Here is a 27,676-nt window from a genome sequence, read left to right as displayed (position 1 = left end):
GGGTTGTATACTCTCACCCTACCTAGTCAACCTGTACGCAGAACACATCATGCGACGTGCTGGGCTTGATGAAGCCAAGGCTGGAGTTAAAATCGCTGGAAGAAACATTAACAATCTCAAATATGCAGATAATACCACTTTGATGGCTGAAAGTGAGGAGGAGCTGAGGAACCTTATGAGGAAGGTGAAAGAAGAAAGTGCAAAAGCTGGGTTGCAGTGAAACCTCAAAAAAACCAAGATTATGGCAACCAGCTTGATTGATCACTGGCAAATAGAGGGAGAAAACGTGGAGGCAGTGACAGACTTTGTATTTCTAGGTGCAAAGATTACTGCAGATGCTGACTGCAGCCAGGAAATCAGAAGACGTTTACTTCTTGGGAGGCGGGCAATGACAAATCTTGATAAAATAGTTAAGAGCAGAGACATCACACTGACAACAAAGGTCCGCATAGTTAAAGCACAGAAATACAGGAGGATGAGCTTGGTAGCCCCATCGAGAGCATCTGGATCAAAATAAATGGAGCAAAGAATAAAAGGAACCTGGTGGTTGGAGTCTACTACTGGCCACCCAATCAAGAAGAAGATGAGGATGAAACTTTTGAAAAGCAAATAGCCAATGTTTTAAGGAAGCACGATGTAGTAGTAATGGGGGACTTCAATTTCCCCGATATTTGTTGGGAGACAAATTTCCCCGATATTTGTTGGGAGCCCCTCCAGGAAATTCCTGACTTGTGTGGTGGATAACTTCCTCCTACAGAAAGTAGAGGAAGGAACTAGAGGATCGGCTATCCTTGACTTAATCGTAACCAACAGAGATGACTTAGTGGATAAAGTAGCAGTTACAGGAACTCTGGGGGAAAGTGACCATGTTGTACTTGAGTTCTTGGTTCTAAGGGAAGCAAAGGCTGAATGTAGTCAAATGCGTACCCTGGATTTGAGGAAAGCTGATTTTAATAAACTCAGAACAATGATCAGTAAGGTCCCATGGCAAGCGACGCTAACGAGAAAAGGAGTCCAAGATGGGTGGGAGCTTTTAAAAAAGGAAATTCTCAGGGCACAATTACAAACAATTGCTTAGGGATTACCTGAAAACAAAAAAGGACACATATAGGAAGTGGAAAGAAGGCCAAGCTACAAAGGAAGAGTACAGGCAGGTAGCACAGAATTGCAGGGATGGCGTCAGGAAGGCTAAAGCTGAGAACGAGCTGAGGTTAGTGAGGGATGCTAAAAACAACAAAAAGGCTTTCTTCAGCTACGTGCATAGTAAAAGGCAGAGGGAAGAAATGGTTGTTCAGCTATTAAATAAGGATGGCAAAACGATAACAGACAACAAAGAAAAGGCAGAGGTGCTCAATTCCTACTTTGGCTCAGTCTTCTCCCAAAAGAGGGTCTATGACCCCCCCTGGCAAAGGCGAAGTACAGGCTGAAGGGGCAGGATTGCAGCTTGAGATCGACAGGCATATGGTCAAGGAACATCTCATTACTTTGAATGAGTTCAAATCTCCAGGGCCAAATGAACTGCATCCTAGAGTAATAAAGGAATTGGCAGAAGAACTCTCAGAACCGCTGTCTATTCTCTTTGAGAAATCATGGAGGACGGGGGAAGTGCCAGATGACTGGAGGAGGGCTAATGTTGTCCCTATCTTCAAAAAGGGTAAAAAGGAGGAACCTGGGAACTACAGACCAATCAGTCTGACATCAATCTCTGGGAAAATTCTGGAGCAGATGATAAAGCAATCCATCTGGAAGCACCTTGAAAACAATGCAGTGATTACTCAAAGCCAACATGGATTTGTCAAAAACAAGTCCTGCCAGACGAATCTGATCTCATTTTTTGATGAAGTAACCTCCCTTGCGGACCGTGGGAATGCTGTAGACATCATATACCTCGACTTCAGCAAAGCTTTCGACAAAGTGCCCCATGATATCCTGATAAGCAAACTAGCTCAAAGTGGGCTAGATGAAACAACGATCCGGTGGATCCACAGTTGGCTACAAAATCGGACTCAAAGAGTGCTTATCAATGGGACCTTCTCAAACTGGGGAGAGGTAACGAGTGGGGTACTGCACTGGGCCCAGTGCTCTTCAACATTTTTATGACTTGGAGGAGGAGGTGTAGGAGGAATGCTGATAAAATTTGCAGATGACACAAAATTGGGTGGGATAGCTAATACTTTGGACGACAGAAACAAAATTCAAAGTGATCTGGATAGACTGGAGTGCTGGGCAGAAAACAACAGAATGACATTTAATAGGGATAAATGCCAAGTTCTTGTCAAGGGCTCCTTGGAGGCCTCTCTCAATCTAATCCAGTAGCCAAGTCCAGACACAGACAAAAGGATTCTATTCAAAGCTTTATTCCTCTTTTACAACTTAACAACTCTACTGTTAGCAACTAGATATGAGCAGCAGAGTACCTATGCCCTACGTTGGAACAGTTGGTCCCCGTTTGAAAGAGAATCACTGGCAGACTCTGAACTTATGGGCTAGGGAGAGTCCCTCCCCTTTTCCCTTGGATCCTCTGGGCGCAACTGTTGTTTGCGCGCCAACCGGGCACTATGCCTCCTTTCTGCGCCCTCCATTTGGCGCCGCTCCCTGCGTCAGCGTCACACATCCAGCAAGTCTGCTTCCCACGCTCTGTCACTCCTGGGACTGCTATCTATGCTAGGAATGCCGGTGGGAGGAATCTCTGTCAGCTGTTGGCCCTGGGAAGGATGAGCACGCTCCTCCCCCAGGAGCGGCTCCTCTTCCTCAGAATCAGAACTACTCTGGGATTCTATGGGCTCAGTGTCCACCCTGACAGTTCTGCACCTAGGAAAAAGAAACCAAATGCACAGTTACAAGATGGGGGATACGTGGCTCAACCACACTACAAGCAAGAAGGATCTTGGAATTGTTGTCGATCACAAGCTGAATATGAGCCAACAATGTGATGTGGCTGCAAAAAAGGCCAATGCTCTTTTGGGCTGCATTCATAGAAGCATCGCTTCCAAATCCCGGGAAGTACTAGTTCCCCTCTACTCAGCACTGGTTAGGCCTCATCTGCAGTACTGTGTCCAGTTCTGGGCACCACACTTGAAGAAGGATGCAGACAAACTGGAGAGGGTTCAGAGGAGGGCAACAAAGATGATCAGGGGACTGGAAACAAAGCCCTATGAAGAGAGACTGAAAGAACTGGGCATGTTTAGCCTTGAGAAGAGAAGACTGAGGGGAGATAGGATAGCACTCTTCAAGTACTTGAAAGGTTGTCACAGAGAAGAAGGCCAGGATCTCTTCTTGATCATCCCAGAGTGCAGGACACGGAATAATGGGCTCAAGTGACAGGAAGCCAGGTTCCGGCTGAACATCAGGAAAAAATTCCTGACTGTTACAGCAATATGACAATGGAACCAATTACCTAGGAGACAGGGAGATGGTGGGCTCTCCCACACTGAAAGCGTTCAAGGCGAGGCTGGACAGCCATCTGTCAGGGATGCTCTGACTTGGATTCCTGCATTGAGCAGGGGGTTGGACTCGATGGCCTTGTAGGCCCCTTCCAACCCTACTATCCTATGATTCTATGAAAGCAATGGTATTCCCCGTAGTAACCTATGGCTGCGAGAGCTGGACCATAAGGAAGGCTGAGCGAAGGGGGATAGATGCTTTTGAACTGTGGCGTTGGAGGAAAATTCTGAGGGTGCCTTGGACTGCAAGAAGATCAAACCAGTCCATACTCCAGGAGATAAAGCCAGACTGCTCACTTGAGGGAATGATATTTAAGGCAAAACTGAAGTACTTTGGCCACATCATGAGAAGACAGGATACCCTGGAGAAGATGCTGATGCTAGGGAAAGTGGAAGGCAAAAGGAAAAGGGGCCGACCAAGGGCAAGATGGATGGATGATATTCTGGAGGTGACGGACTCGACCTTGGGGGAGCTGCGGGTGGCAATGGCTGACAGGAAGCTCTGGTGTGGGCTGGTCCATGAAATCACGAAGAGTCGGAAGCGACTGAACTAATAAACAACAACAATGTTCCCTGGTCACAGTATGCATGTATGATATCAATGGACCCCACAGTAAGGATAATATTTTATAAGAAGAATCAGTCTTTTAAAAGTGAACTTCCATAGAAATGGTAGTTCTGTACTTTGCCAGAATAACTTGGGAGTAGTTCCTATTTATGAATACTATTCCGGAATAAATCACAATCTTAGTAGCCATATTGGTTGAACAAAACCCAGAGTCAATTAAATAATACAGAGTAAGCTAGACACCTACTGGCTTTCTTCCTTTTTTACATTTTTGAAGTGCATCTTCGCCATTACGGCTTTGTCCAGGAGACCTTTGTATACCTGGAAATCCTAGCATGTAGCCTTGTCTTCCATCTTACTAAAAACAGAAAAAGATCCTGTAGACTATGGGTGGGCTGAATTCAGTACTGCATGATCTACTTTTTTTTAAAACACTAGAATACCCACGGTCCAGCAATAAACTAACAAAGCAAAAACTCAGGATTTCTAAGCAATTAAAGCAGCATTAATCTGTGTTAAAGTGATTTCGAGCTTACATTCTTGCTTAAGGACCAAGAAAGGGCTTGCTGGTTCACCTCATCCAACATTGTTTTGCAAAAATGAGTTCCTCCACTGGAAAATGGGCAGTGGTCAACTGGCAGGAAGAGGGTAGTCTACTTTCTGTCCACTCCTAGGCTAGGCTAACATATAGTCACACTTTGATAAATCCATTCTCCCTACCCAGTTTTATCAACATAGACCCTGAAGAAGAGTCCTGTGTAACTTGAAAGCTCATGTAGTATATTTTTGATACTAGCTGGTTTTGTTAGGAATTCTTCACTGACTCAAAGGTAGATGGTGTGTGGATTGCATTCATAGCTAACTGCACTGTAATTCTCTCCATATTTTTTCATTCCATGAATGTTCCATTGTCTGTTATCCAGATCCCCTGCTATAGATAACAAGATTTTAGTGTAAGAAATTGCATCATTTACCTTGGACACTGGAGCTTTAAGCTGTTTCTCTCACTTCCTTTCCACAAGTTCTTCGATTTAAAACACCCCATATTAATTGCTGTAAACATTTAATTCATAGAGGTCCCTTCTAAATATGGAGTTACCAGCTCTGCATGTGCCCACTGTTAACTATCTGCATGAATCAGAAAACAAGGTAACATAAAGGTGCGGGGGTGGGGGAAGCAATAAATAAACAAAAGTGATCTTTCCTTCTTCTTAGAAGCATGCACTGTGCTATACCTCTCAACTTAAGTTTGCAAGATATGCATCTCTACATTAAAGAAAAACCCCACAGTCCTTCCGTTGTGGTGCCTTTCCACATTTACAGCGGACTCCCAGACTGGGGGTGGTGGCAGCTCCATCACACGGCCAGAGAATTCCACATCACTGCCGGTTCTTTCTCCATCTGGTATCATTGCAGGACTGGGTAGTTCTCTTTAGATGGCTGCCCCCTTCGCGTTATTTTTCGATTCTTTCCTTCTCATGGGGGGTGGTGATGCCGCTCTGGTGTAGCGATAATTCCTCCCTGGTTCCTCCTCCTTTCCCTCGCCTTCCAGCTTACTGGTGGATGGGGACTGACATGATCTAAGTCTGCAACCCTCGGCACACCTACTTGGGAGTAAGCCCCACTGAACTTAATGGGGTGCTCTGAATCAACAGAGGACGTTGATTCTGAGCTCGGTGGGGTGGCAGATCAGATCTGTCTCCCTTCATTGCAGGGAGGCATTTTACCCTCTTCTCCCTCCAATCAAGAAATGTGCTCAAGCATTACATGGCAGACACGTGGTCTGAGAGCAATGCACTTCTTTGGCACCATCAGGCGCTGCTGTTGCCAAGTGGGCAGTGCCCTGCAGCCAGGATTTGGGCAGTTTGGCAGGGGGGTCACCTTGAAGCAAAGGGGAGTTGGGGGGGGGAGGGTCAGGCTCATATCTTTCCTTCCTCAGTAAGACTTGAGCAGAGGCAGGAGTTGTCCTCAAACCCTGTGCCCTCCCCTCTTTGCAAGGAAGGGAGACAGCACAAGCCCTCCTGCCTGGTCTCTTTCGGACCGCTCAGGACACACCCCGCAGCCCCTTCTCAATGCTTTCATCATCCTGACCGCACCCCCAACAACTGAAAACAAATGCCCACAGCTGGTTTCTTCCGCTATTGGAGAATTTCACGGGGAGGTCACGGCACTCCTGTTCCGTGGGCTGGAAAAAATACCATTTTTTGTGTGTTTGGGGAAAACATGGGATAGGCTGGGGAAAATGGCGGGAGACACCTTGGAGGGTAACGTGTCATCTAAAGAGCCTGAGAACTGCCGAGAGAGAGCCATCTCAATAGCAGGATAAAAGCTCTGTGTGAAGAAGCCTGGGGACTACTTGCCTGCTGAGCAGGAAAGTTTCTCATTTTCAATGTTCCATAGACCTCAATGAAACAGGGCCATCTAGTGGCTGTTTGCACACAGTAAAGAAAATCCAGGCTATTTTATTAGCGCATTATCTCTGGATCTCCTTGACATGGAATAATGGGGAAATACCTCCCGATGCGCCCTGGAGGTTGGTGACGTCATGAAAAGGACCCGCAAACTTCCGTGAGTGACCCACCACGAGTGCACGATAAAAGCCTCGTCTGATGGTGCCCGCTACTGCAGAATCGCATGTGTTTACCTGATTTCTTCCAGGCTGCTTGCTTCCATGGCCGTCTCCTCCCGAAGTCCCCGATCAGTGCAGGTGTCGGTCGCTCTGCTCGCTTCACTACGGACAGTGAAACTAAGAGAGAAGCCCCCAGCCAATGGAGAACATTGATTTCACTTTCTCTCGTGGCATGCTGGGAAATGGATTTTCTGTTTCTGACGGTGCTGCGCACCGCTTCCCTTAGCAAGATCGTGCCGAGCTGACTTCCCCACCCCGGCGCCTCTCTGATGGCTTGGGCTACAACTCCCATGTTAAATAGATACATTTTAAGCTTATTTAAAATAAGTACAGGGCATGTATATTTCGCCATGCGTGGATCAGCAGCTGTTTTTGCATTGTATTTGTACTTAATCCCGGCTCCAGTTCAAACCAGTTTTCTAGAACTGCCCGAGTTTCCAAATTCTGAAAATGTTAATAGCGTTAGGCAGAACTGGGTTGGGTGACGGGGGAGAGGTAAGGCTGGAGCCCGCGTGGAAGGGGGGAGGAGGAGACAGGGAGGTCGAGCCTGACAGAATTTGGAGTTTAACGGCTTTTCAGACCTCGGTTCTGCGTTCCTGAAAGGATACAGCATTACTTGCTGGGCCAGTAAAATATTGTCTGGTTAGCCATCTTCTTTTGATCTAGCAAGCCTCAAAAATGTTGTCTTGTTGACTTTTGTCAGAACGTGAACATCAAATATGGATGTTTATCAGACTGTTTACAAAATAGATCTGTAGCTGCTGTAGGGAGACAAAGAAATCTCTTTTTTTTTAACAGATTATTATCTACCTGTTAAACTGGCAACCCTTAAACCTCTATGATTCTATTATATAACGGATTTGAAAACAAAAACAAAGCAGCTGTAGGATTCAATTCTTCCTCGGGTCTCTCCTAATTGTGGCTGTCCAGGCACCACAGAAATAAAAATGCAAAACTATCTGCCGCGTAGCCATTGTGCACGAGCCTTCCCGAACCAGGAGCCCCCCAGATGTCTCGGACTACAACACCCATCACCCCCAGGCAGCATGATTTGGGAACTTGACTTGTGCGAGATCCTAAACAATGGGCAGACTTGTGCGATCTGTATTAAAATGGCATTGAAATATTGGTGGTCTTTGTCCAACGTCGTGCAGGGGACTCGCCAGTCGCGAGACTCTCGTGGAAACGGATCGTTCATTTGTCTTGTGCCTTTACCGACCCCGACCCCGTGGCACAAGAAGCCCACCGGAAACACGGTGTTGCGGAACGTCACGAGTCTGCAGCAAGCCCCTCCGAAACATGGTCGCGGTCAGCGGAGGCTGGCGGCTCCGATGTCGGTGGGGCCGTGCTTTCATTCCGGGTTCATTCAGTCAGCACTCCAAAGGTGCTGGACCTAGTTTGGGGGATAGGGCTCAGCACCTTGGGTGGCTCCTTTAGAGTTCTGACTGAAGCCCAGAATGGATTTGCGGCCCCACCGAAATGGGGGCCGCCAGCCTCCGCCGGTCGCAGGGACGCCGCGCCTCTCGCCTCACGCTTCCACGCTGACGCCTGGCGGCCCAAGCCCACGGAGGAGCAGCGCTCCCCGCCCCCTGGTGTCGCCCGAACCAATCCGGTGGCGCCCCATCACCCGGCCTCCGCTCTGAACCTGCCAGGCCCGGGAGCGGAAGGGGCGGGCCGAGAGCTCTGGAGCGCCTCCTCGTCGCTTGACACTTTCGCCGCGGCGGGATGGCGGTGGGCGTCGCGTCGATCCGCGGGATGCTTCAGCCGTGGCGGCGGCGGCTCCGCTCAGGGTCGACCGTGCTGCTGCTCCTCCTGCAGCTCCTGTGTGTGTGGCCGCCGGGCCCGGCCGAGGCTGGGCCGCTCTCCAAGTGGCGGCTGCCGGTGCCCGTGGTGAGCGAGCAGGGCGGGCAGCTGCGCCCTGTTAAGCGGGCATGTGGGCGGATGCCCGCGGGAGGTGGCGTGGGGCCCTGCAGGCGATCGGCTGCCCTTGGGTGGGGTGAGGTCTGAGGCGAAGGTTGGCTCCCGCCCGGCGACTCGGCTGCCTCGCGTCAACAAGCTGCTCTTGTGTGACCACAAACCCGGAGCTTCCTGCGCGGTGTCCGGGTTGCTCCCGCAGCATCGAGGGGGCCTTGCTGGGCTGGTTCTTTCTTGCTGTGGTGCCGCAACTTAGGGGCGCCGTCAGTGCTGCGGGAGGAGGAGGAGGAGGAGGAGGAGGAGAGCGCCCTTTGCTGTTTTACACACCCGGGCGAGGTTTTCTTCCGCTTCCTTAGCTTGATTTTGGACTGCCTCAGCCTAATTTAATCCGGCGCTTAGCTTCTGTAACCTGTTCGTCATGCTCTACAATTGAGCCTTCCTCAACCAGGTGCCCTCCAGATCTGTTGGACTACAATTCCTATTATGGGAGTTGTAGGCTAGCGCATCTGGAGGGCACCAGCTTGGGGAAGGTTCCCCCCACATTGACAGTGCATGTGAAGTAATAACATGGAAAAGCAGGCCCTTAGCCTCTGTAGAGTGCATTTTCCTCACCACTTCATCAATCATTTCTTCCCCCCCTACGCCTGGGATTTGTTCACGGAAAGTCACAGTAGCTACTTTTGCCCTGCTGACAGAAGCTGCTGCTACAATCTTGCATGAACTCCTCTAGTGTTAGACTTCTCCCATAAGAAGACAGGGAAACCTTCAAAATAATTATCTTCCCTGGCTGTTGGTAACAAAATCCAGAGCCTTGCCTTTTGCAGCCAGAGTGCATGATGGATGGGGAAATGAATATCAAGGGAAGGGAAAACGTTGTGGCAGGCTCTGTCTGTAGTAAAGAAGTACTAGTTGTAGGATTTCTGTCTATTTTATATTTATTTCATTTATATCTCATCCTTCCTCTGAGGAACTCAGGGTAGCAAAGATGTTTCTTCTTCCTCCCCACATTTTATCCTCATATCAACTCTGACGTAGGTTAGGTTGAGAAATGGTTGACTGGCCCAAGATCACTGAGTGAGCTTCTTGTCTGATATTTGAACCTTCATGGCCTAGTCCAACACTAACAACTGCACCAAACTAACTCCACATGTCTGTGTATGTGTAACCAACAAAATTATCACAACTTCAATCAGGTGCAGTTTTTGACATGGTAGTATTGCATCTCCAAAGATTCCCAGAGAAGGTCAGATGTACATTGTGTATGTATTAGAGCTGTCTTGATATGAAGCAACAGTGGGCAGTATCTAATTCAACAATACTGCTAATGTAAATTACATTGTGCTAGAGTAAGCAACCTGTAGTGCACACCAATAGTGTTTGCTGGTGTGATGGGCAAAAATCTGTTGTGCTAGCAAATGCTATTGGCATTGTGCTAGGGGTTGCTTATGTTAGTACATAATTTATGTTAGTGGTAGTATCTACTAGGATACTGCCCATTCCTAGTTCAGACAATGCTGTAGCCCAGTGTGCAAAGTTTACTACCTTGAGCCACATTTAAGGCAAGTACACACATAGGGTTGTATCCAATGTTAGTCTGACTTAAATCCCATTCATTTCAGTGGATCTATTCTCAGTAGGTCTAAACATTGTGTACAACCCACAGACAAATGAAAAACACTGACATGGGTGTATTTTTACAAGTTCAATGAATTGTGTCACACTGATGTTAAAACATCACCCTTTATCATGTGAAATAGGGTGAGTACAGATTACCATTTTACCACACAGTAAGTCAGTCATCTGTAGTGATCTGACAGTCCCTGAGAAGAATTGTACCACCCTACTGTTTCTTGAGATATTTGGTCAGGGTTGTGTGGCAGAATTCTCTTTACCACTTGTCAGGATGTTCAAAGGTGAATGGTTTACCGTCCGATTATGGGCATACTGAAAACTTACCACTGGGTAAGTGGATGTCTATAGCCCTCCAGTGTGCAAGCTACTTTTTAGGCAGAGCAATGCTATATTAATAATACATTAATTAATTAACTGTTTTATACCACCCTTCAAATATTTGTATACCAGCCTTCATCAAAATTGATTACAGGGCGGTTTACAAAATAAAAATATAATACATAATTCAGTGCAATCGTCCACACGTTTACTCAGAAGTAAGTCTCACTGTTCAGAGGGACTTAGTGTCATATTACTGTGCATAGGATGCAATCGTATGCATGTTTAGACAGAAAAAAATCCTACAGTTCCCTGAATTTCCCCAGCCAGTATATACATTATCTCAGTGTTGCAGCTGTATTATTATTTCCATATGACAGATGATGTTTGTGGTTGAAAGGTTAGTTTCAGGCACCCAATGAGTTCATGGCTGAGATGAAATTTGAATATTAAAACTGAAGCCTGCATGTTTCATAAGCAAAAATGTTCACTCAGAATATATAACTCTGTACTTAGGGATTTTTCACATGTGCATGTTCATCACTTGATGACTGCAGCATTAGATGGTGACTTGCATGTGTAAATAAGTCATTCATGACAGATAAAATACCACAGGATCCTGGTTGGGACATAAGGTATAAATTAAAAAAAATAAAGTAACCATCACTTCAGATACAGTGATTCTCTGTGGAGTTAGTTTAGTCAAGTGTTGAGTAATCAAGTGATGTACATGCATGTGTCCAGGCAACTATACATAGGACTGCAGCTTCAGTATTTTCCTTATCTGAGAGTGCAACAACAACATATAAGAGTACAACTATAATGTGTACACAGGAGTACTTTAGCTCACACTTTAAAAATAATTACTTGAAATTCTTGGGGGGATTTTATATACTTATTTACTTAGTGTTATCGCTAAGTAAACAACAGTATGTAAATCAGGGGTGTTGAAGCTCTTTCAGCTTGACTTCAGTTTCAAAAATGCTGTTGGGAGCTGCATTCCACTGGAGAGGGAGGAGCAAAGCAGTGGACCCAAAATACCAGCATATTTTAGCGTAAAGCCCTTACTGCCAGTAACTTAAGCCTTAGAAGAGGCATTTCAGCCCTTTAGAAGGGGGAAAAAATGTGCATGAGCCAGGAGACCACCAAACAATTGGTGATTGGGGGAAAGGAGGTGGGGCCAGGGAGAATGGCATGGCCTTATGGGGAACCCCAGCGGGCTGGATCTGGACCTCAGGCAGGCTGTATTTGGTATGTGGCCTGAGGTTCAACACCCCTGAAGTAAATGGTTACTAATATTTGATAGATTTCCATATTTAGCTGCTGTTTTTTTAATTATTTTTTATTGTATAGGGGAAGACATTTTTTAACTTTGGGAAGATTCTCTTCAGCAACACTACCATTTTCCTAAAGTGTAAGTGCATTCAAACTTTAGCTTGTAGTATAATATGGCAGTCTTTAGTAATAGTTATGTTAGCCCAGTCTTTAGGACTATGATTTAACAACTTAGATATTTAATAGTGCAGAGCATGTCAATATGTTATTCCCACTGTTTTTACCAGTCCCCGACCCTCTTTAAGCTGCTAAGAATATTGAGCTATAATTAATATGGCTTCACAAGGACATCATCACATTGTTTTTCTGAGCCCCAGTACAGCTAAAGTTGGATTGGGGCTCAGGTGAAAATCTCCAGAGAGTTGGGGGACCCTCTGGAACAGTGTGTGAAGGATTGCCTCAAGGCTCCAGAGGGGAGGGAAATTGGAGAACATTGTCTCCCCCTTCTCTTCCTCCAGTGGAAGCCTCCACTGGATCAGAGTCCCCTCCATGAACAGAATGAGTTCTTCAATTTGCAGAAAAGAATGCAGGATCTAGCTTGCTAAGTTTAACTGGATTGGGGCCCTGATGTTTCATTTGTATTCATAATGATTGGATTGGACTGCCATTGCTTTTTATGAATGGTTTCATCGATGATTCTTCTGAGTACAGTTCTGTTTTGCAAGAAATGCTCCCAAGCGCTATCCAAAATTAGTTGCAAGGGTAGGCAGTGTAATTTCATGGGCCATATATATCCCTGTCCCCCTTCTTATAGATTGGTTAAATTGCCCATGCAGTTTTCCATTCTGGAAGTGTAACTGTGTTCAGCCTTTTATTACCCATCCCTACTTTACATTTTTTTTTATTTTGAAAGGGCAGTATGCATTCTTGATTGTTTTAAAATAAATGGTTATTAGTGCCTTACATTTATTCTTTGTCATAGATTTTTTCAACCAGGCCATTGTGATAACCACTTAAAAAAGGTGCAGAAGGCAAGATATAAAATAGCATAGCAATGCACTGTCAGCACATTTACATGCCCTTTCCATTACTTAACACAAGGAATGTCATTCATTTTAACAGTTTTTCTGCTGTGGCCTTCAGTTGTGGCATTTTATGTTTAGTCCTGAGAGTTGTATTCTCAGCATTAACGACCTGTTTGTGAGATTATACTCTGGGGATAGAAATTTGGGACACAACTGCATGGGATAAGATCTTAGTTATATAGCAATGCCTTCTAGGTTTTGTCTTCCTATCTCATTGCAATGTAGAAAACTGAGATTCCAAATTGTGACAGACTGTTGTCTTTTGTGCCAGCAGATCACTCCGTTGTATTGAAGAAGTCTTGGCCTGTTGGGTTACTTTAAATTAGTGCAAACAACGTGATCATCTATCATAGGTTGAGATACAGTATGGGATGTTCGATCTAAACTTAGGGTTAAAAAGCATTATTTTAATTTTATTTTATTTTGAGGATATAAAGGAACTTTTCCATATTCATCCCGCATAGCTTGCATTTCCTGCTACTACTTTTCTTGTTTACATTAGGCACTTTATCTTTGACTGCTGTAGGGTTGATGAGATGCTATCAGGAACATTTTGATTTTAGTAATAGTAATACAAAGAGCAGGAGATGAGATTTCCTACATTTCTTACACATTTTTCTTATATTTTCAGTCGATGGCGATGAAGCTGCATGTGATCCTTCTCAAGTTTACAATGTCACCTGGTACTTGAGATATTCTGATTGTTACAATGAGGTCTTCAACTTTGGGGTAAGAAATTAGAATTAAAAACTACTTTGGCCAGGCATTCTGTCAGTCATTTTCATGATTACAACGAGTTGCAACTGCTGCCAGCCCAAGTGGCAATTAGCTCTGCTTCTGTGGTAGTCGATCATGATGGCTAGCCACCATAGCATGGCTCAAAGCCTCACGATTTATTTACTGATACCCTGCAGGCTCGGGATGGCTTATACCAATTTCATCAGTATCCATCTCTGTTCCCAGCTGGCTCACAATCTAAGTGTTAAGTTTGGGTGGCTTGAAGGAACAAATGGGGGCAAAATAATTAAGGGCGGAATGCTGGGAGTTGCATAGGATTGCACCCTAAGACATTCTTTCCATTTGCTAACACTTTCTCGTTAATGTTTTTTATTCCCTTATCCCCAAATAAACCTTTTTTGCAGCCAAACTTCATTCTACTTTATTTCACCTCCCTCTCCAAATTTCGAGATTGCAAATACGCAACTAATAAATATAAAATAATAAAACTATTTTCCGATTTCCTCTCCTATACTTTTTAGAAGGTTATATTTGGTCTAGCCTGCTATGAATGGGAAAGGCCCAGTCCAGTTGATGGAATAGCTACAGCTGGTAAAAATAGCAATGGTAATGGTATGGCTCCATTCCTCTGCTCACAGCACATGATTTTAATGTGAGGGGAGGGAGATTCAGTCCCAGCTGATGAAGCAGCTGGTGACAGTTGCCCTTGGTAGCTTCTGTGTGGAAGTTGCACGTGAGACTTCCTTGTTCTCTCATAGAGTTAAAGAATCAGTAGCTATACTACTTGTGGTAGTATAGCTGCCACTTTCCTTCATCCCTTTGATGCTGTAGTATCTGGGAAATGGAAATATTTCATTTAGCCTTGTGGTTGGCTGGGGATTGGTGGTTTGGGTGAGAAGCAGTATTTTGTTTCCTTCCCAAACCTCCTTTTCTAGTTGCTTACTGAACTAACCTTTTATTTCCATTGGTCTCTCAGTGAAATCAAGTCATGTGTGTCTTGACAGGATGAACAGGCTGATCATTATTTTGGGGACACTGGAAAAAAACACCCAGGTTGGTCAGGATACTACGCGATGTCTTCTCTCTCCTTCCCCAACTGTACTGAGCTCTTCAAACCACAGGTACTATATGGGCACAGAGCAGAGCCTGCGACTGGGTAGAGTGAGGCTGGAAGGGATGAGACTGTTGGAGCTTAAGCCTTGTCGGTGGGCCCAAGGATACATAAGCCTATAATATCCCTCCCCGCTCATCCCAGTCTGTTCTTTTGAGCAGCAATGCTGAGGGAAAGCAAGAACTTGTGGCATTTTGAAGGAAAGGAGCTCCCTGGAAATGGGATTGTAAGTAGGACTGGGATATGAGTGAAATATGACTTTCATATTTATAAGCGCCATTTGACCAGTATTTGTGTTTGCATGATTGTTTGGATCTGTTTGAATTTTAATAGTTTTACTGCCCTAAGCATTTTTTATTGAAGGACAGTATAAAAATATCTGTAACCAGAACTAACTAAATAAAATATTAGATATGCAGCAAAATCATTACAAATTATTTCCTGGGCCCCGCCCTGCCTTTCGTTTATGTCTGTACCTGCCTTATAACCTCCTGTTCAAATCACTCTACCCTCCCTGTGTTGTCACCTACTGTTTGGTACAATATAATCGCATATGTCACTTTGCCAGTAACCCCAAACATGCTTAGCTCCTTTGCATTTGTCAGCACTGTCTTGTCTTCAGCTTCATTCTCATAGCTGCTCCTTGCAGTTGATCCTGTCTGCAGCCCACTATCTTTCCCAGCATATTATGGAAAATTCTGTAGCATGTTCCAGGACAGGGGTGGCCAACTTCTTGTGCCTAAGATGTTTTCAGTCCCAAGCATCCCAGGGGCTACATTCCTACCGCCCCCCTGGCCATGACATCTTCATCCCTCCCTCCAGCAGATTGGCTGTGAAGAACGCAGTCAGCCCTGACTTAAGACATTAATTTGTGGGTTAGGAGATGGGGACCGGACATGCAAAGTAAGACATGGCTCTGGGAGGAAGTTATATCTCTCCTATTGCCAGTTGAGATGTTGCCCCAGAGGCCTCTGTGATTAGAAAGTGAGAGAGGTGCCTACCTGGTTGGAAGTGGCACACCTCATATTCCCAGTCTAGTGCAGGGAAGGATGGCAAGAGTTGAGAAAAAGTTGATGCATCTCATGGGCCGACAATAGGCCATCCTTGTTTTGCAGTGCATACTCAGTTCATGTTGTGCTTCTCCACTGCCACACACGAACTGAACATTTGACGTTGAACACATCCAGCATTCACTTGTGGCTTCAGACTGCAGGGAAGGATCAATACGAGTGGACAATCTTTCTTTTGAGGAAGATGTCTGTCATTACTGACCTCCTCATTGGTTTGTTTTCCATTAAACCCAGGGTTTCATGGTGCCCAGTTTGAAACCCGTTGATTGACAAAATGTAACTGTTGCATAGCACAGTTCTTTCAGTGATCGTTTTAAGTGTAAATCAATTATGTAAAGAGATTTGATCTTAAGGAAATGAATTCTCCCACTTAGAAGCCATGGTTCAAAATGCTTCTTTTATTCCTAATTTATTAGCAGTGCTTCCCCTGATGGACCGTGAGTGCGTATTGGGAGGTAGGACTGCCATCCTAGTGCGACATCCCAACTTGTATAACCAAAACACTGTCTATATCTAAAACTCCTGATTATCTGAATCCTCATGTACTCCTGTATCATTGTAACCGTATTTAAATAGCACTTTTGTTTATCCAACCTTCTAGTTATCCAATGTTTGTGCATGTTTTCTGGGCTACTCAAATAAATTATATAATGCTATGTTGGTATGCCGTGTGTGTGTGTCTATGTATAAAGAATTTCTCACTTTTTAATTAGATTTTCTACAATGAATTTGTTCATCCAGAACCCCTCTCTGGCGGAAAACAAGAGGTATTTTTTTATTAGTACATGGGATTTTTCATTTTAAAAATATTCTTCTGAGGTTTTGATCAAACCTGCTTTTATTTTGAAGCTCTCTTCTCAAGAGAATGGAACAAACAATGCCACAGTAGCAGAGAAGCCTGTAAGTACGAGAGAGGTGATATATATCTGTAATAATAAAAGAGGATGTCTGTCTGTCTGTCCATCTGTCACCGCCAAGACTGTGAAACCTAGACACCTGAAACTTGACATGTGTACTTTGCATGCATGCACCTCAAGATAATTTTCTTTTTAAAACATATTCATTAATATTAATTAATTTTAATGTGTCCAGTGTGTTCTGTGGTGGAAGCCTGCAGTACATCTTCAGCCACTAGGGGCAGACTTATCTTTCTGGTGCATAGTTTTGCAGCCCATACAGTATGAAACCAAGGGAGATTAGTAGAGCAAGTGATACTGTTATTGGCTTGCCCCTCCCCCCTGCTATGGGGCAGCTCCCCCTCAGGGGAATGAGTGGGACAGACCCCTCCCTTGAGGGGCTACAGAGGTGCACCTCTCAGGGGCCGTGCCTTGAGGTCTGGCTTTACTCAGATGGGGCAGGCACAGTGTGTCCAACTCTGACAGCTGCGTAGGTTTGCTTGCGGCCTTCGCTGTATCAATGTAAGGGCTATTCCCACCCATGCGAAGCTGGGACCACTTGCTACTATATAATACAGGACAAGGCAGCGTTTGTATTTTTGATTGGGTTGGGTCTTTCTCCTTCCCTGTGCCAGACAACTGGTTCAATTGGGTGTGCCTTGGTAACTTAGCTCTCTGTGCTTGGCTCTCTCCATTAAAATCAATAGGACTTGAAAACGCTTCATGTTGACTTTATAGAGCACATGATAAATGAGCACAAACTGTATGTTGTTTTGGGGTTCAGATTGGATCAGATTTCTTTGAAGTAATGTTCTTTATGTGGGAGAAACGTGTATTGTTTAAATTCTAATGAAAGAAGATGCAGAAGTTTACTTGCTCCATGTGGTGCTTTATACCCATGTGAATGTGTTTTTTTTAGGCAATGAACGCTGTGATGAGAACCTGGCAAGATGGGCCTTACATCTTTATTGTGCAGATTGGAATTTCATCCTCGAAGGAAGCAAATGTGAAAGTTAAAAGAACAACGAATGATGGATTGCCAAAAGTTGTGGCTTCTTCTGATCCACAAGGAGCACTTTTTAATGGTGAGCCATGCACAGCAGTTCATTTACTTTGGAATGTTGTTCTGTAGATACCACATGATATTTGATCTCTAGGATTGTATTTGTGGTAAAATTTAGGAGTGAGCCTTGGGCTCACCGCAAGTGAGGTCATGGATGCTAAGTGTCCAACTAGATTCCAGAAGGGGATATAGACAAGAGTTGTTGGCTATTCTAAACCAGCCCTTAGGCATTCAAGCATAGGAATATCTGCAGACACTTGAGTTCTTGGAGTCTTTTCCATGTTCTCTCCAGTTGGGGATCATTTTTCCTTCAGAATAAGATTCCTAGCCTAATCCTGAGACAAAGAAAATCCAGAATTTATCTGGAATGCTGATTTCTGTACTTCAGATATGTGGAGACTTCTTCATAAAACTAAACTTGGGAGAGAAGGAAAACCTCTGTTGGACTGGAATGTCTAGAAAAGGCATGTGTAGATCACCACTCATTCTGACATGAAAGGCTGTATCTATACTGGCAACAAACTGAATATGATTGTTCCTATAGATGAATGTAAAACCATGTAAACTGTTAAAGGAGCAATTCCCCTACTGTTGTACTGTTTGCACAACCATTACAGGAGTAGGGCCTGATAATTTTCTGTTTCAAGGTGCCACTGTCCACCATTGAGAATGTGGCTAATTGCACTGAAGCAAATGGAAGAAGAATTCTCAGATGTCCCTACATGAATTCCTCCTGGAGGAAAATACCATGGCCTATATTCCTGTTCTTAAAATGTGCATGAATGGCGCAAAATGGTGCAAAATTCAGGCACACTTGCCGAATAATACCAACACTGGTACCTATTGCTGTTCTCTTGTGTTTATGTGAGGCTGGACAGCCTTCTGTCAGGGATGCTCTGACTTGGATTCCTGCATTGAGCAGGAGGTTGGACTCGATGGCCTTGTAGGCCCCTTCCAACCCTACTATTCTATGATTCTATGAATGCAGAGGGATTATTTCATAGGTTCTTGTTTCTCCAAAGAACTGTGAAACCAACAGGAACATCTTTAATGAGTTTTAGAATACCCATTTTCCTGTCTATATTACTTATGGTACACTTTTTAGGATAGGCCTGCACAACATGAGACCCCCAAACGGAACACAATCCCCCTACCTTTTATTGTGGCCTGCTTGACAATCTGTTATGTCTTGCAGTCTCAGGTGGGTAAGAATAAATTGGAGTTTCATCAAGCCTTCTGCTGCATCTCAGAAAGGGTATTGTGGAGCAGGAAAAGGTGCAACAAAGATGATCGGGGGTCTGGAGCAACTCCCTCATGAGGAAGGTTGCAACACTTGGGGCTTTTTAGTTGAGGAAACGTCAGATAAGCAGGGACATGATTTATTCAAACATGCATGGTATGGAGAAAGTGGTTAGAGAGAAGTTTCTGATAACACTAGAACCTGGGGTCAGCCAATGAAACCAAAGGGTGGGAGATTCTCGACAGACAAAAGGAAAAGCTTCTTCATACAGTGCAGGAATTCATAGGAAACTATGGAATTAATTTCCATGATATGTGATGGTTGCCAACCTAGATGGTTTTAAAAGGGGTTTAGACAGATTCATGGAGGATCTATTAATGATGATAATATGATACCTTCAGGATTGGAGGCCATGTGGCTCTGAATACCAGTTGCCGGGGAACAAGAGTGGCTGAGGGCAATTGCCTTGTGGGCTTGCCAGAGGCATCTTGTTGGCCACTGTGGGAAACAGGATGCTTTACTACATAGGCTTTTGGTCTGATCAAGCAGAGTTCTTCTTATGTTCTTATGTATTCCTGATTCCCTGCTCTCTTCTTTGATTGTTTTTTGACAGTGACCATGGAAGTGAAGGGTCCATATGAATATCTCTCCTTAGCAGATTATCCCCTCATGATTGTAAGTTAATGCAGCTATTTGATGTAAAATAGCTATAATTGGTTTCAAGCACAGGCAAATAAGTTCATTGTGATTTTTTAAAATTGGCAGTGAAGGGTTTTTTTTTTTTTGCAAGTCTTATCTCTACCAAGGCCAGTCTCAAGAGACTGGAGTGTGGGGGTGTATCCCTGGGGGTTAAGCCAGGGATCAGAGTCCATCGCTGTTATCTTTTTGTTTGTTTGTTTCTAGACTGCCCAATAGCTGAAGCTCTCTGGGCTGTGCACAAAAATTAAAACCACAAAGTACAGCATAAAACAATATAAAATATGAAAGCTTAAAGCTACAATATAAAAGTACAACCAGAATAAAACCTAGCAGCAATGCAGAGACTTAAAATAGAGATTTAAAACAGCAGAGCTAAAAGACCAGAGTGCTAAAATGCTGGGAAAATAAAAAGGTCTTCACCTGGCGCTGAAAGGAGTACAACGTAGGTGCCAGGCAAACCTCTGTAGGGAGCTCATTCCACAGCTGGGGTGCCACAGCGAAAAAGGCCCTCTTCCTGGTAGCCACCCACTTCACTTCCTTTGGCAGGGGCTCCTGGAAAGGGACCCTTGAAGATGATCTTAGGGTTAGGGTTACAATAATAATAAACGTGTATTTAGTGCTATCTATGCTAGGCACAGTGCAGAACATAGAAGCGAGAATTCCCCGCCTAGAGAGCTTACCGTCTGTTTGAAATGCACTGGAAAATGGAAGGGGTCAGAGAAGGAGTGACAGAGATGACATAGTAGAGGAATAGGTAAGTGGGGGCTAGTGTGGGTCAGTAGCCAAAAGGCTGTGTTACTGCCATGGCTGTTGTGAAAACAGAAGCAGCTTGGGAAATGGAAAGAATGACGCTCTTCCAGGCATCCATGTTGGTTAGTTCTTTGCAATATTTCTTGCATATAGTCCTTGAAAGTCCACTTCTCTTTTCAAGGAAATCCTTTCCAGGACACCAGGTTTGCATGTCATAACAACCCACAGTTAATAAACCATGAGTGGTTGAGAAAAGGAGCGGGATTGAGTGTGCCTGCTGGTTCCTGTGCACCCCCCCACTGCTGCTGCGATAAACAGGCCAAGGATGCTTCATACCTAGGTTGTTAATTGTGACGTCCAAACCTGGAACTCTGGGTTGTTACGGGATGAATGACTCGGAGTTTAAACCCAAAGATTTAAACCGAAAAGTTGTTAGAATTAAGAAAATCTAGGAAGAATACATCCATATATGTAAGCAGCTATAAAAATATAACTATCCTTTAATCTCCATCTGATTGTAACTAAACTTTAATCTCCATTTTGCTTTTGTCTCTCTGTAATAGTTTTTCATGGTGATGTGTATCGTATATGTGTTGTTTGGAGTTCTGTGGCTTGCGTGGTCAGCCTGCTATTGGCGTGATCTCCTGAGGATCCAGTTCTGGATTGGTGCAGTTATCTTACTGGGAATGTTAGAGAAAGCTGTTTTCTATGCAGAATTCCAGAATATCCGCTACAATGGAGAATCTGGTATGTGCAAAGGACATATACTTAAATATATTGGAAAGTGCAAGAGCAAGGATGATTTGCTGTCATTAGTAACTAGTGCTCATTTTTAGTGTTACTTTACATGAGAGAGTAGAAATATGCAATTTTTTACATTTCCATCACTGTAGGTGATATCTGGCAATTTAGTTTATGGAAAAAACATATTTACTTGATGAAGACAGCTAGGATATTTATCATGGAAACATATTTCTGAAGTGATTTTGCATCCTCTGATCAGCCTTAATGAGATGTGTGACTCAGATAATTGAAATTATTGTAAACATTACTTGGAAATGACACCCATTTTGTTCAATGGAACTTGGTTCCTTAAAAGCGTGCTCAGGTTTCTAGTCATTGCACAGGTGTATCTCTTACCAGAGATGGACTTATCTCTGACATGCTTCCAAAGACACCTATCCTTTTAGGTTCAAAATAGTTTCTCTTTAAGATTTGGCTTCTTGTGAATGAAGTACCTATGTTGTAATATTTGTTGCAACTCAGTGCACGCTTCAAATCCTAAACAACACCTTTAGTAACCCCGTTGTCTTGTATTTTGTTTGTTTACAGTCCAAGGGGCACTGATACTGGCTGAGCTGCTTTCAGCACTGAAACGTTCACTTGCCCGGACTCTTGTTATAATAGTGAGCCTGGGATATGGCATCGTCAAGTGAGTACTTGTGGTGGGCCATCATTTATGCCCCTCAAGCTTTAGAGTTGAACATTTAGAATCCCTCAAGGGTGTTCTCCCTGTTTTTAACTTCTAATGCTTGAAAGTTGCAATGACTGTCCTCTGCCTGCTTCCCCCTCTCCCTCTTGTCAAGGAAAAACACACATATATACCTCACCTTGGGGAAGGGGGAGTGGGTAGCAGGCAAAGGAGGCCCCCAGTGATGATGGGAGAGGACCCCACTGATGATGGGGCCCCTTCCCTGGTAAGAAATTACACCTTTTTTTCCTCCTGGGGATGATGGGGTTGGACTTTCATTTCTGAGGCTCTCCTCTGCCTGCCTGCTGCCCATACTTCTTCCCCAAGATTAGCCTTTTTTTCCCCTTGGGGAGGAACAGAGGATTGAAGGTGAAAGAGATGGGTGTGAGCAGAATTGAGGAGGGCGCTTGCTTGATTCTATTGGCTGTAAGCTGAGCTTTCCTGCTTTGAATACTCATTCCAGATTATCAGCCTCTCTGAAGTTTCATGCATTGTGATTGTGCCATTAAAGGAGCTACGTGACAACAAAACTGGGATTGTGGAAAGGATTTGCTACTGATATTTCTCATAGTATCATAAAATATCAAGATAGACCAGGTTACCTGGATAGGCAAATTATATGTGAGATGAGCTAAGTTATGTGACTCATGTCACCTGTGAGGCTGAAGTTATGTCTTCACTTTGTTTTAAATTTCTCCTTTTTTCCCTTTACAGACCTCGCCTTGGAATCACTCTTCACAAAGTAATTGTGGCTGGAGCGCTCTATTTGTTATTTTCTGGCATGGAAGGTGTCCTTAGAGTCACAGGGGTTAGTAAGCAGTTATTAGAGTTTCACACTTCTTATATATGCAGTCAATGGATTTAGAATGCTGCAAGGGAATAGCTAGTGATGGATATTTTGGATTTTGCTTAACTAGCCTTTTACTATTCATCTGACTACTACTCTTGCCACTAAAGCATGTTAAAGTGAGGTTGTTAATGTGCTTTAAAACCTTGTGCAGATTAATCTTGTCATTATTATTTGGTGTGCATGAATCCTGTTTTCAGGGCTGGCCCTTCCATTAGCTGCACTGAGATCAGGAGGGGCTGGGCTCCCCATCTGCCTGCTTTAGCTTGTTTTGCCCACTGCTGCTCCTCACTTTCCTGGTTGGCCTCCCCTGCCATCCCACTGCTGCTGCCATCTTGCCCATCCATCTGCAGTGGCTGCTGGGTTGCCCTCTCCATCTGCCTGCCCGCTGCTGCTGCCAACAGCTCACAAGAAGGCCCGCTGCCTTCCTGGTTTGGTACGAGGGCAGGCTTTGCCTCCAGGCACTGCGTGCAGCTGCAGCAAGAGTGGAGTACGGGTGACAGGCTACAGCAGCAGCTGGAACTTGGCTGGGCCTTGCTTCTGTCCAAACTAAAGCATGGCCGAGCTGGGCTCCAGCAGTCATTGTTGTCTGTTGCCATTGTTCAGCTCTCAGTAAAACTGCCTGCACCTGGAATGGAGAGAAGGAGGAGTGTGTGGAGCAAGCAGGCACTTGTGCCTTGCTCTTCTTCTTTTTTTTTTTTTTGGAATATATATTTATCTTTATAAACACTACCAAAATTACCAACAACCTACTCAATACTTCATTTCTCATCCATACAATATTTTAGTTAGGACACCATAATAACAGAAAGAGAAGAAAGGAAGGAAAAAAGGAGAGGAAGAAAGGAAGTCAAGAAAAAAGAAACAAGTTCTTTCCCCTTCCCTCCCTCTCTCCCCCTCTCCACCCCTTAAGAATTAAATTTAAACTCCAACATCTCCCAACCTCCAATGGTATTCTATTTTGAAAAACTATATCTATTATACAATCTTACAAGTTAGTAAAACAATCTTTTATATCAACGCAACAGTTCTACACTTCATTCCCAAAAGCCTGAATATTAGTAATAATAATAATAGTAATCAAAAAGAGAGAATATAGTATTGTATAATAATAAAACTTAAGATGAATCTTCAACCGTCAATAATATTTTTATACTAGATATTTTGTCTATTTTAAAATATAAAATAGAAGAAACAAAGAGAAAGAGAAAAACAAAAAATAATAAAAAGAGAATACATAAAGGTAAAGAAATATGTATAAAATCATTTCTTCTGAGTTAGCCTAGATCATGAAAGCTACACACAAGCAGTTAACAGTACTTGTTTAGAAATTCCATTTCATGGAATTGTGACAGAGTTCTCACGCATTTTAACATTCAGCCAAGCCTCTGCCATTTCATGATTCATAAACTTCTTCATCTGGTCTTCAGACAAAATACAAAGTGTAGCAGGATATTTTAAGTAATATTGTAAGTTCACTTGTTTTGCCAGATTCTTTGCTTTGATAAATTGCCTTCTTTTATTCGCCACTGTAATCTGGGAACTGCATAATTTTATCCTGTTTCCAGGAAAGGCTTCCAGCTTGTTTTGCCAAATTCAGGATATAACACTTTGTGGAGACTTTTGCAAATTGAACTATAATTGTATAATCATTCCCTTTAGGATTTGGCACACGAAATGCATGCTCAATATCAAGAGAATAATCAGAGGATATAGAAAGTATCTCATGCAAAAGTTTATCCACAAAAATAGACAATTTCACATCATTAGACAAGCTTTTAATCCCTACTATCTGTACGTTGGCTCTCTTCTTATAGGCCTCCAATTGAGAGATTCTGTCAGATATATTTTTACAAATAACTTGTGTCGTAGTTTCATTTCTTGCCACTTGATCTTCAAGCTCATTAATTTTGGACTCCATTTTTTTCTGTGATGCATTATTTAAATCCACAGCTCTCTGCATATCAGTGATGGAATTTTGAATTAAGTCCAGCCTTTGAACCGGTCCCAAAAATTGCGAAGATAGGGTTTTCATCATCGTAAATAATTCTGCTAAATCTTCTGTTTTCGGCACCTTTGACACAGGAGTTGTGGGAGGTGTTGAAGCAAGCCCTTTTCATCTTCTCGGTTCAGCCATAATTTTCTCCAATAAATCTTACAGGTCCTCAGATGTTCTCAAATATTGTTCAAAGTTCTTAAATCATCTCTCATAGGTTGCTGATTTTTCTTGCAGGATATATTGTTATGGAACACGGCAGCCCTGTTTTCTCCTATAAAGTAGGAGTCTCATTACAGCTTTTCGCATTGGTACAGCCCTGGGGGGATAACCCTGGCATTCAGCTCCTCCACTATCGCGTGGGGGTTACCTTATTCCAGGCAAAAATCCAGAGCTATTTGCCTTGCCCCCCCCCTTCAATTCTAGGGGGGAGATGAAAAGGTTTTTCAACCTCTTAAAAAGCTGTTTGAGAAAGCTCCCACGGAGAGTCCATGGAAACTGCCAGGGCTACATCGGTCCCAAACCGGAAGTCGTGCCTTGCTCTTCTTGACCCCTCCTGGGCTCCACTGCTAGCTGGGCAAAAAAGAAATGGTTTAAAGAACCGCGGATTTCAGCACCCTTGAAGCAGTGTTAAAAGGGGCTATGTCTGAAGAGGAGAAGTAACTCAGCTGTCTCCTATTCAGTCCTCTGGTCTTAACTTTTCCCAGTCCTTCTGCATGGTGGAAGGGACAGATGCTGCTGTTGCCTCCCTGTCAATTTGAAGCTCCACTCACTGTGTTTCTCCTGCCTTTAGCTTCCAGAGTGAGTAAATGAAGAGTTAGCTCCATCAGGTGGCGGGAGTCAGTAGAGAAGGAGAAAAGGATAGGGTGGATGGGCAGGCATTGTCAGACAGTAATACATTGCCTGGTTGCCTAGAATGAGGATGTCAGTGCTATTTGGAGGCCTCTTGGTTCAAATAAGGGATTTCAGGCTTATTGGAGTTGGGGAGAAAAGATGCCCATTTTGTAGCTGAGGAGGCGTCCTTAGCTCCTACAGTCCTGAGGTAGGCAGAGAGAAGGGAGCAGCTGGCACGTCTCTCTGTCTAGGTCTCCATGCCTTTCCCCACAGTGCGCCACAGATGCATGTCCGGGCCTGCAACTGCCAGAGCAAGGCATGGAGGGAGACACAACCAGAACAAACTGGGTACTTGGGAAAGAAGGAGACGTTTACTGGCCCCTCTTTTCCTGCCTCCTCCGCCCTGGGGTTAAAGTATTTGGAGAGAAGGCGTTTGCTGGCCTCCTTCACTTTCTCCTTTAAAGTATTCTAGGAGCACTTGCTTATCAGTGGCGGGATCGGCGGGATCTCCCATTTTCTCAGGAGTCCTCCCAGCTGGGATCTTCAGAAATTAAGAAGTAACCATGATTAATCTGCATGTCTATTTGGAGGGCTAAAAGGGGTGGTTATTTGTTTAGTGCGGGCTGTCTAAAGTTGTGGCAGTACTGCCCATAATATACAATGCAATCCATTACATGTCTTCTCAGCAGTATGTCCCACTGCATTTAATGGGACTTACTTCACAGTAAGATGGCGTAGGATTGCAGTCGTAATATGCTGTGGACAGTTGTGAAGTTTTGACAAAAGATTTAGCTGATGATACTACTTGAGGGAGTCCCTGCAAGAGGAGGCTTGACGGAGCTGCCCTTATGTAATAGTAGCTCTTGGGGCCAGTGGAGGCTGGTGGCTGTAATGTCAGTGGGGTGGAGAATTTGCTCCAGGTTTCAGCCAGAACCAGCCAGAACACTAAAGGAGCTACCCAAGGTGCCGAACCCATTTTGGGCATAGGGTTCAGCACCTTGGATAGCTCCTTTAGAGTTTTGACTGGTTCTGACATCGGAGCCACCAGCCCCTACTGCTTGGGGCATATCCATGGCAGTTTTTATTTGGGGCTCTGATGTCCTGATCTGTAATAAAACAGCATATCAGACTTCTTCGTCCACCCCATTTTGCATTAATTTCAGAGGAAGACTCTCAGTGTAATTTCATACAGTTCTATTCAGAAGCAAGTCCCATTGAGTTCAAGTCCCACTGTGTTCAATTGGACTTAGTTCCAGGGAAGCATGTTTAGGATTGCAGACTTACTGTGTTTTAAACATGTGATTGTACAGAAGCAATGATTGTGCCTTTAATATGGGAACCTTGAAAGGACCAGCCAACCAGCTACAGATTCACTGTAGATGATGCAAATACAAAACCTGTGTTACATTCAATGGAAGCGTATGGTTAGTTTGTTGTAAATTTAGAGAAGGGAAATCCTTCTTTCCCTGTGGTGTTTAGCAGCTGTCAGTGATATTGCAAATGCCTGAAATAATCTATTTTTATAGGTTATATTACGTAATGTTATGTTTCTAACAATGTAGTTTGGCAAGTTGAAAGTATAGAATACTTAAAATGTTTTCCTTGAGGTGACGTTTGAAGAAGAACATATACATCATGCACAAACTACTGAAAGCTTGCAGAACTATGGAGTTGCATGGCTTTGACTATGCCTTGAAGAATGTTTAAACCTGAATGACTTGTTCTCACTTTTAAGATCAGCAGGGTAGTAGCTATTGATCCTCAGTTCTATGCTGATCCCTGTAGTTTACCTTTTAATCATGCTTGTATGATAAATCTGATTCTCTTTTTGATACCTTTTCAGTCTTTCCATGGTGTTACAGCTGTGGTAGCTAACTTCGGGCTGTCTCTCATTGACTCCTGTATTATTTATTGGATATCCTTTCAGAAGTTGTGAAATGTGATTTTAATTTATGAATGATGACAATATACATCCTTGATCTTCAATGCAAAGTGTTTCTGTGGCTGAGAAATGTGGTGTGTGTGTGTGTGTGTATATATATATATATATATATACACATGAAATGTGTGAACAGCAAGTTAAATTACCCATGTATC

At 43.8% G+C, this 27,676-nt stretch overlaps 2 protein-coding genes across 14 annotated transcripts in view; one reads left to right on the top strand and one right to left on the bottom strand.

The window, feature by feature from the left end:
* GANC (glucosidase alpha, neutral C) overlaps nt 1–6,807 on the bottom strand; it is a 58,626-nt gene extending 51,819 nt beyond the window's left edge. The window contains exons 1-3 of one of the 6 annotated variants that reach the window (XM_084846424.1): nt 6,656–6,746; nt 4,986–5,139; nt 4,259–4,369 (exon numbers count right to left, since the gene is read on the bottom strand). In XM_084846424.1, the coding sequence (XP_084702550.1) occupies nt 4,259–4,302 (44 nt within the window). In that variant the 5' untranslated portion in view covers nt 4,303–4,369; nt 4,986–5,139; nt 6,656–6,746. Of the gene's footprint in view, nt 1–4,258; nt 4,370–4,985; nt 5,140–6,655 lie in introns of all 6 variants that reach the window. The other 5 variants (XR_014789502.1, XM_084846415.1, XM_084846433.1 and 2 more) reach the window with 5 other exon arrangements.
* A 1,504-nt stretch (nt 6,808–8,311) lies between these two features.
* The window catches only part of TMEM87A (transmembrane protein 87A), a 39,101-nt gene continuing 19,736 nt past the window's right edge, over nt 8,312–27,676 (top strand). For 4 of the 8 annotated variants that reach the window (XM_084846566.1, XM_084846577.1, XM_084846614.1 and 1 more), the window contains exons 1-11: nt 8,312–8,530; nt 11,858–11,918; nt 13,496–13,593; nt 14,607–14,723; nt 16,497–16,550; nt 16,633–16,683; nt 17,599–17,764; nt 19,596–19,657; nt 20,995–21,178; nt 21,764–21,863; nt 22,617–22,710. In XM_084846566.1, coding sequence (XP_084702692.1) covers nt 8,366–8,530; nt 11,858–11,918; nt 13,496–13,593; nt 14,607–14,723; nt 16,497–16,550; nt 16,633–16,683; nt 17,599–17,764; nt 19,596–19,657; nt 20,995–21,178; nt 21,764–21,863; nt 22,617–22,710 — 1,152 coding nt within the window. In that variant the 5' untranslated portion in view covers nt 8,312–8,365. Of the gene's footprint in view, nt 8,531–11,857; nt 11,919–13,495; nt 13,594–14,606; nt 14,724–16,496; nt 16,551–16,632; nt 16,684–17,598; nt 17,765–19,595; nt 19,658–20,994; nt 21,179–21,763; nt 21,864–22,616; nt 22,711–27,422; nt 27,499–27,676 lie in introns of all 8 variants that reach the window. The other 4 variants (XM_084846545.1, XM_084846596.1, XM_084846555.1 and 1 more) reach the window with 2 other exon arrangements.

Source organism: Heloderma suspectum, chromosome 1 (assembly GCF_057233095.1).
Source record: "Heloderma suspectum isolate Gila_16-S chromosome 1, 16-S_ref, whole genome shotgun sequence".
Classification (NCBI taxonomy): domain Eukaryota; kingdom Metazoa; phylum Chordata; class Lepidosauria; order Squamata; family Helodermatidae; genus Heloderma; species Heloderma suspectum.
This window is presented reverse-complemented; position numbering and strand designations above follow the sequence as displayed.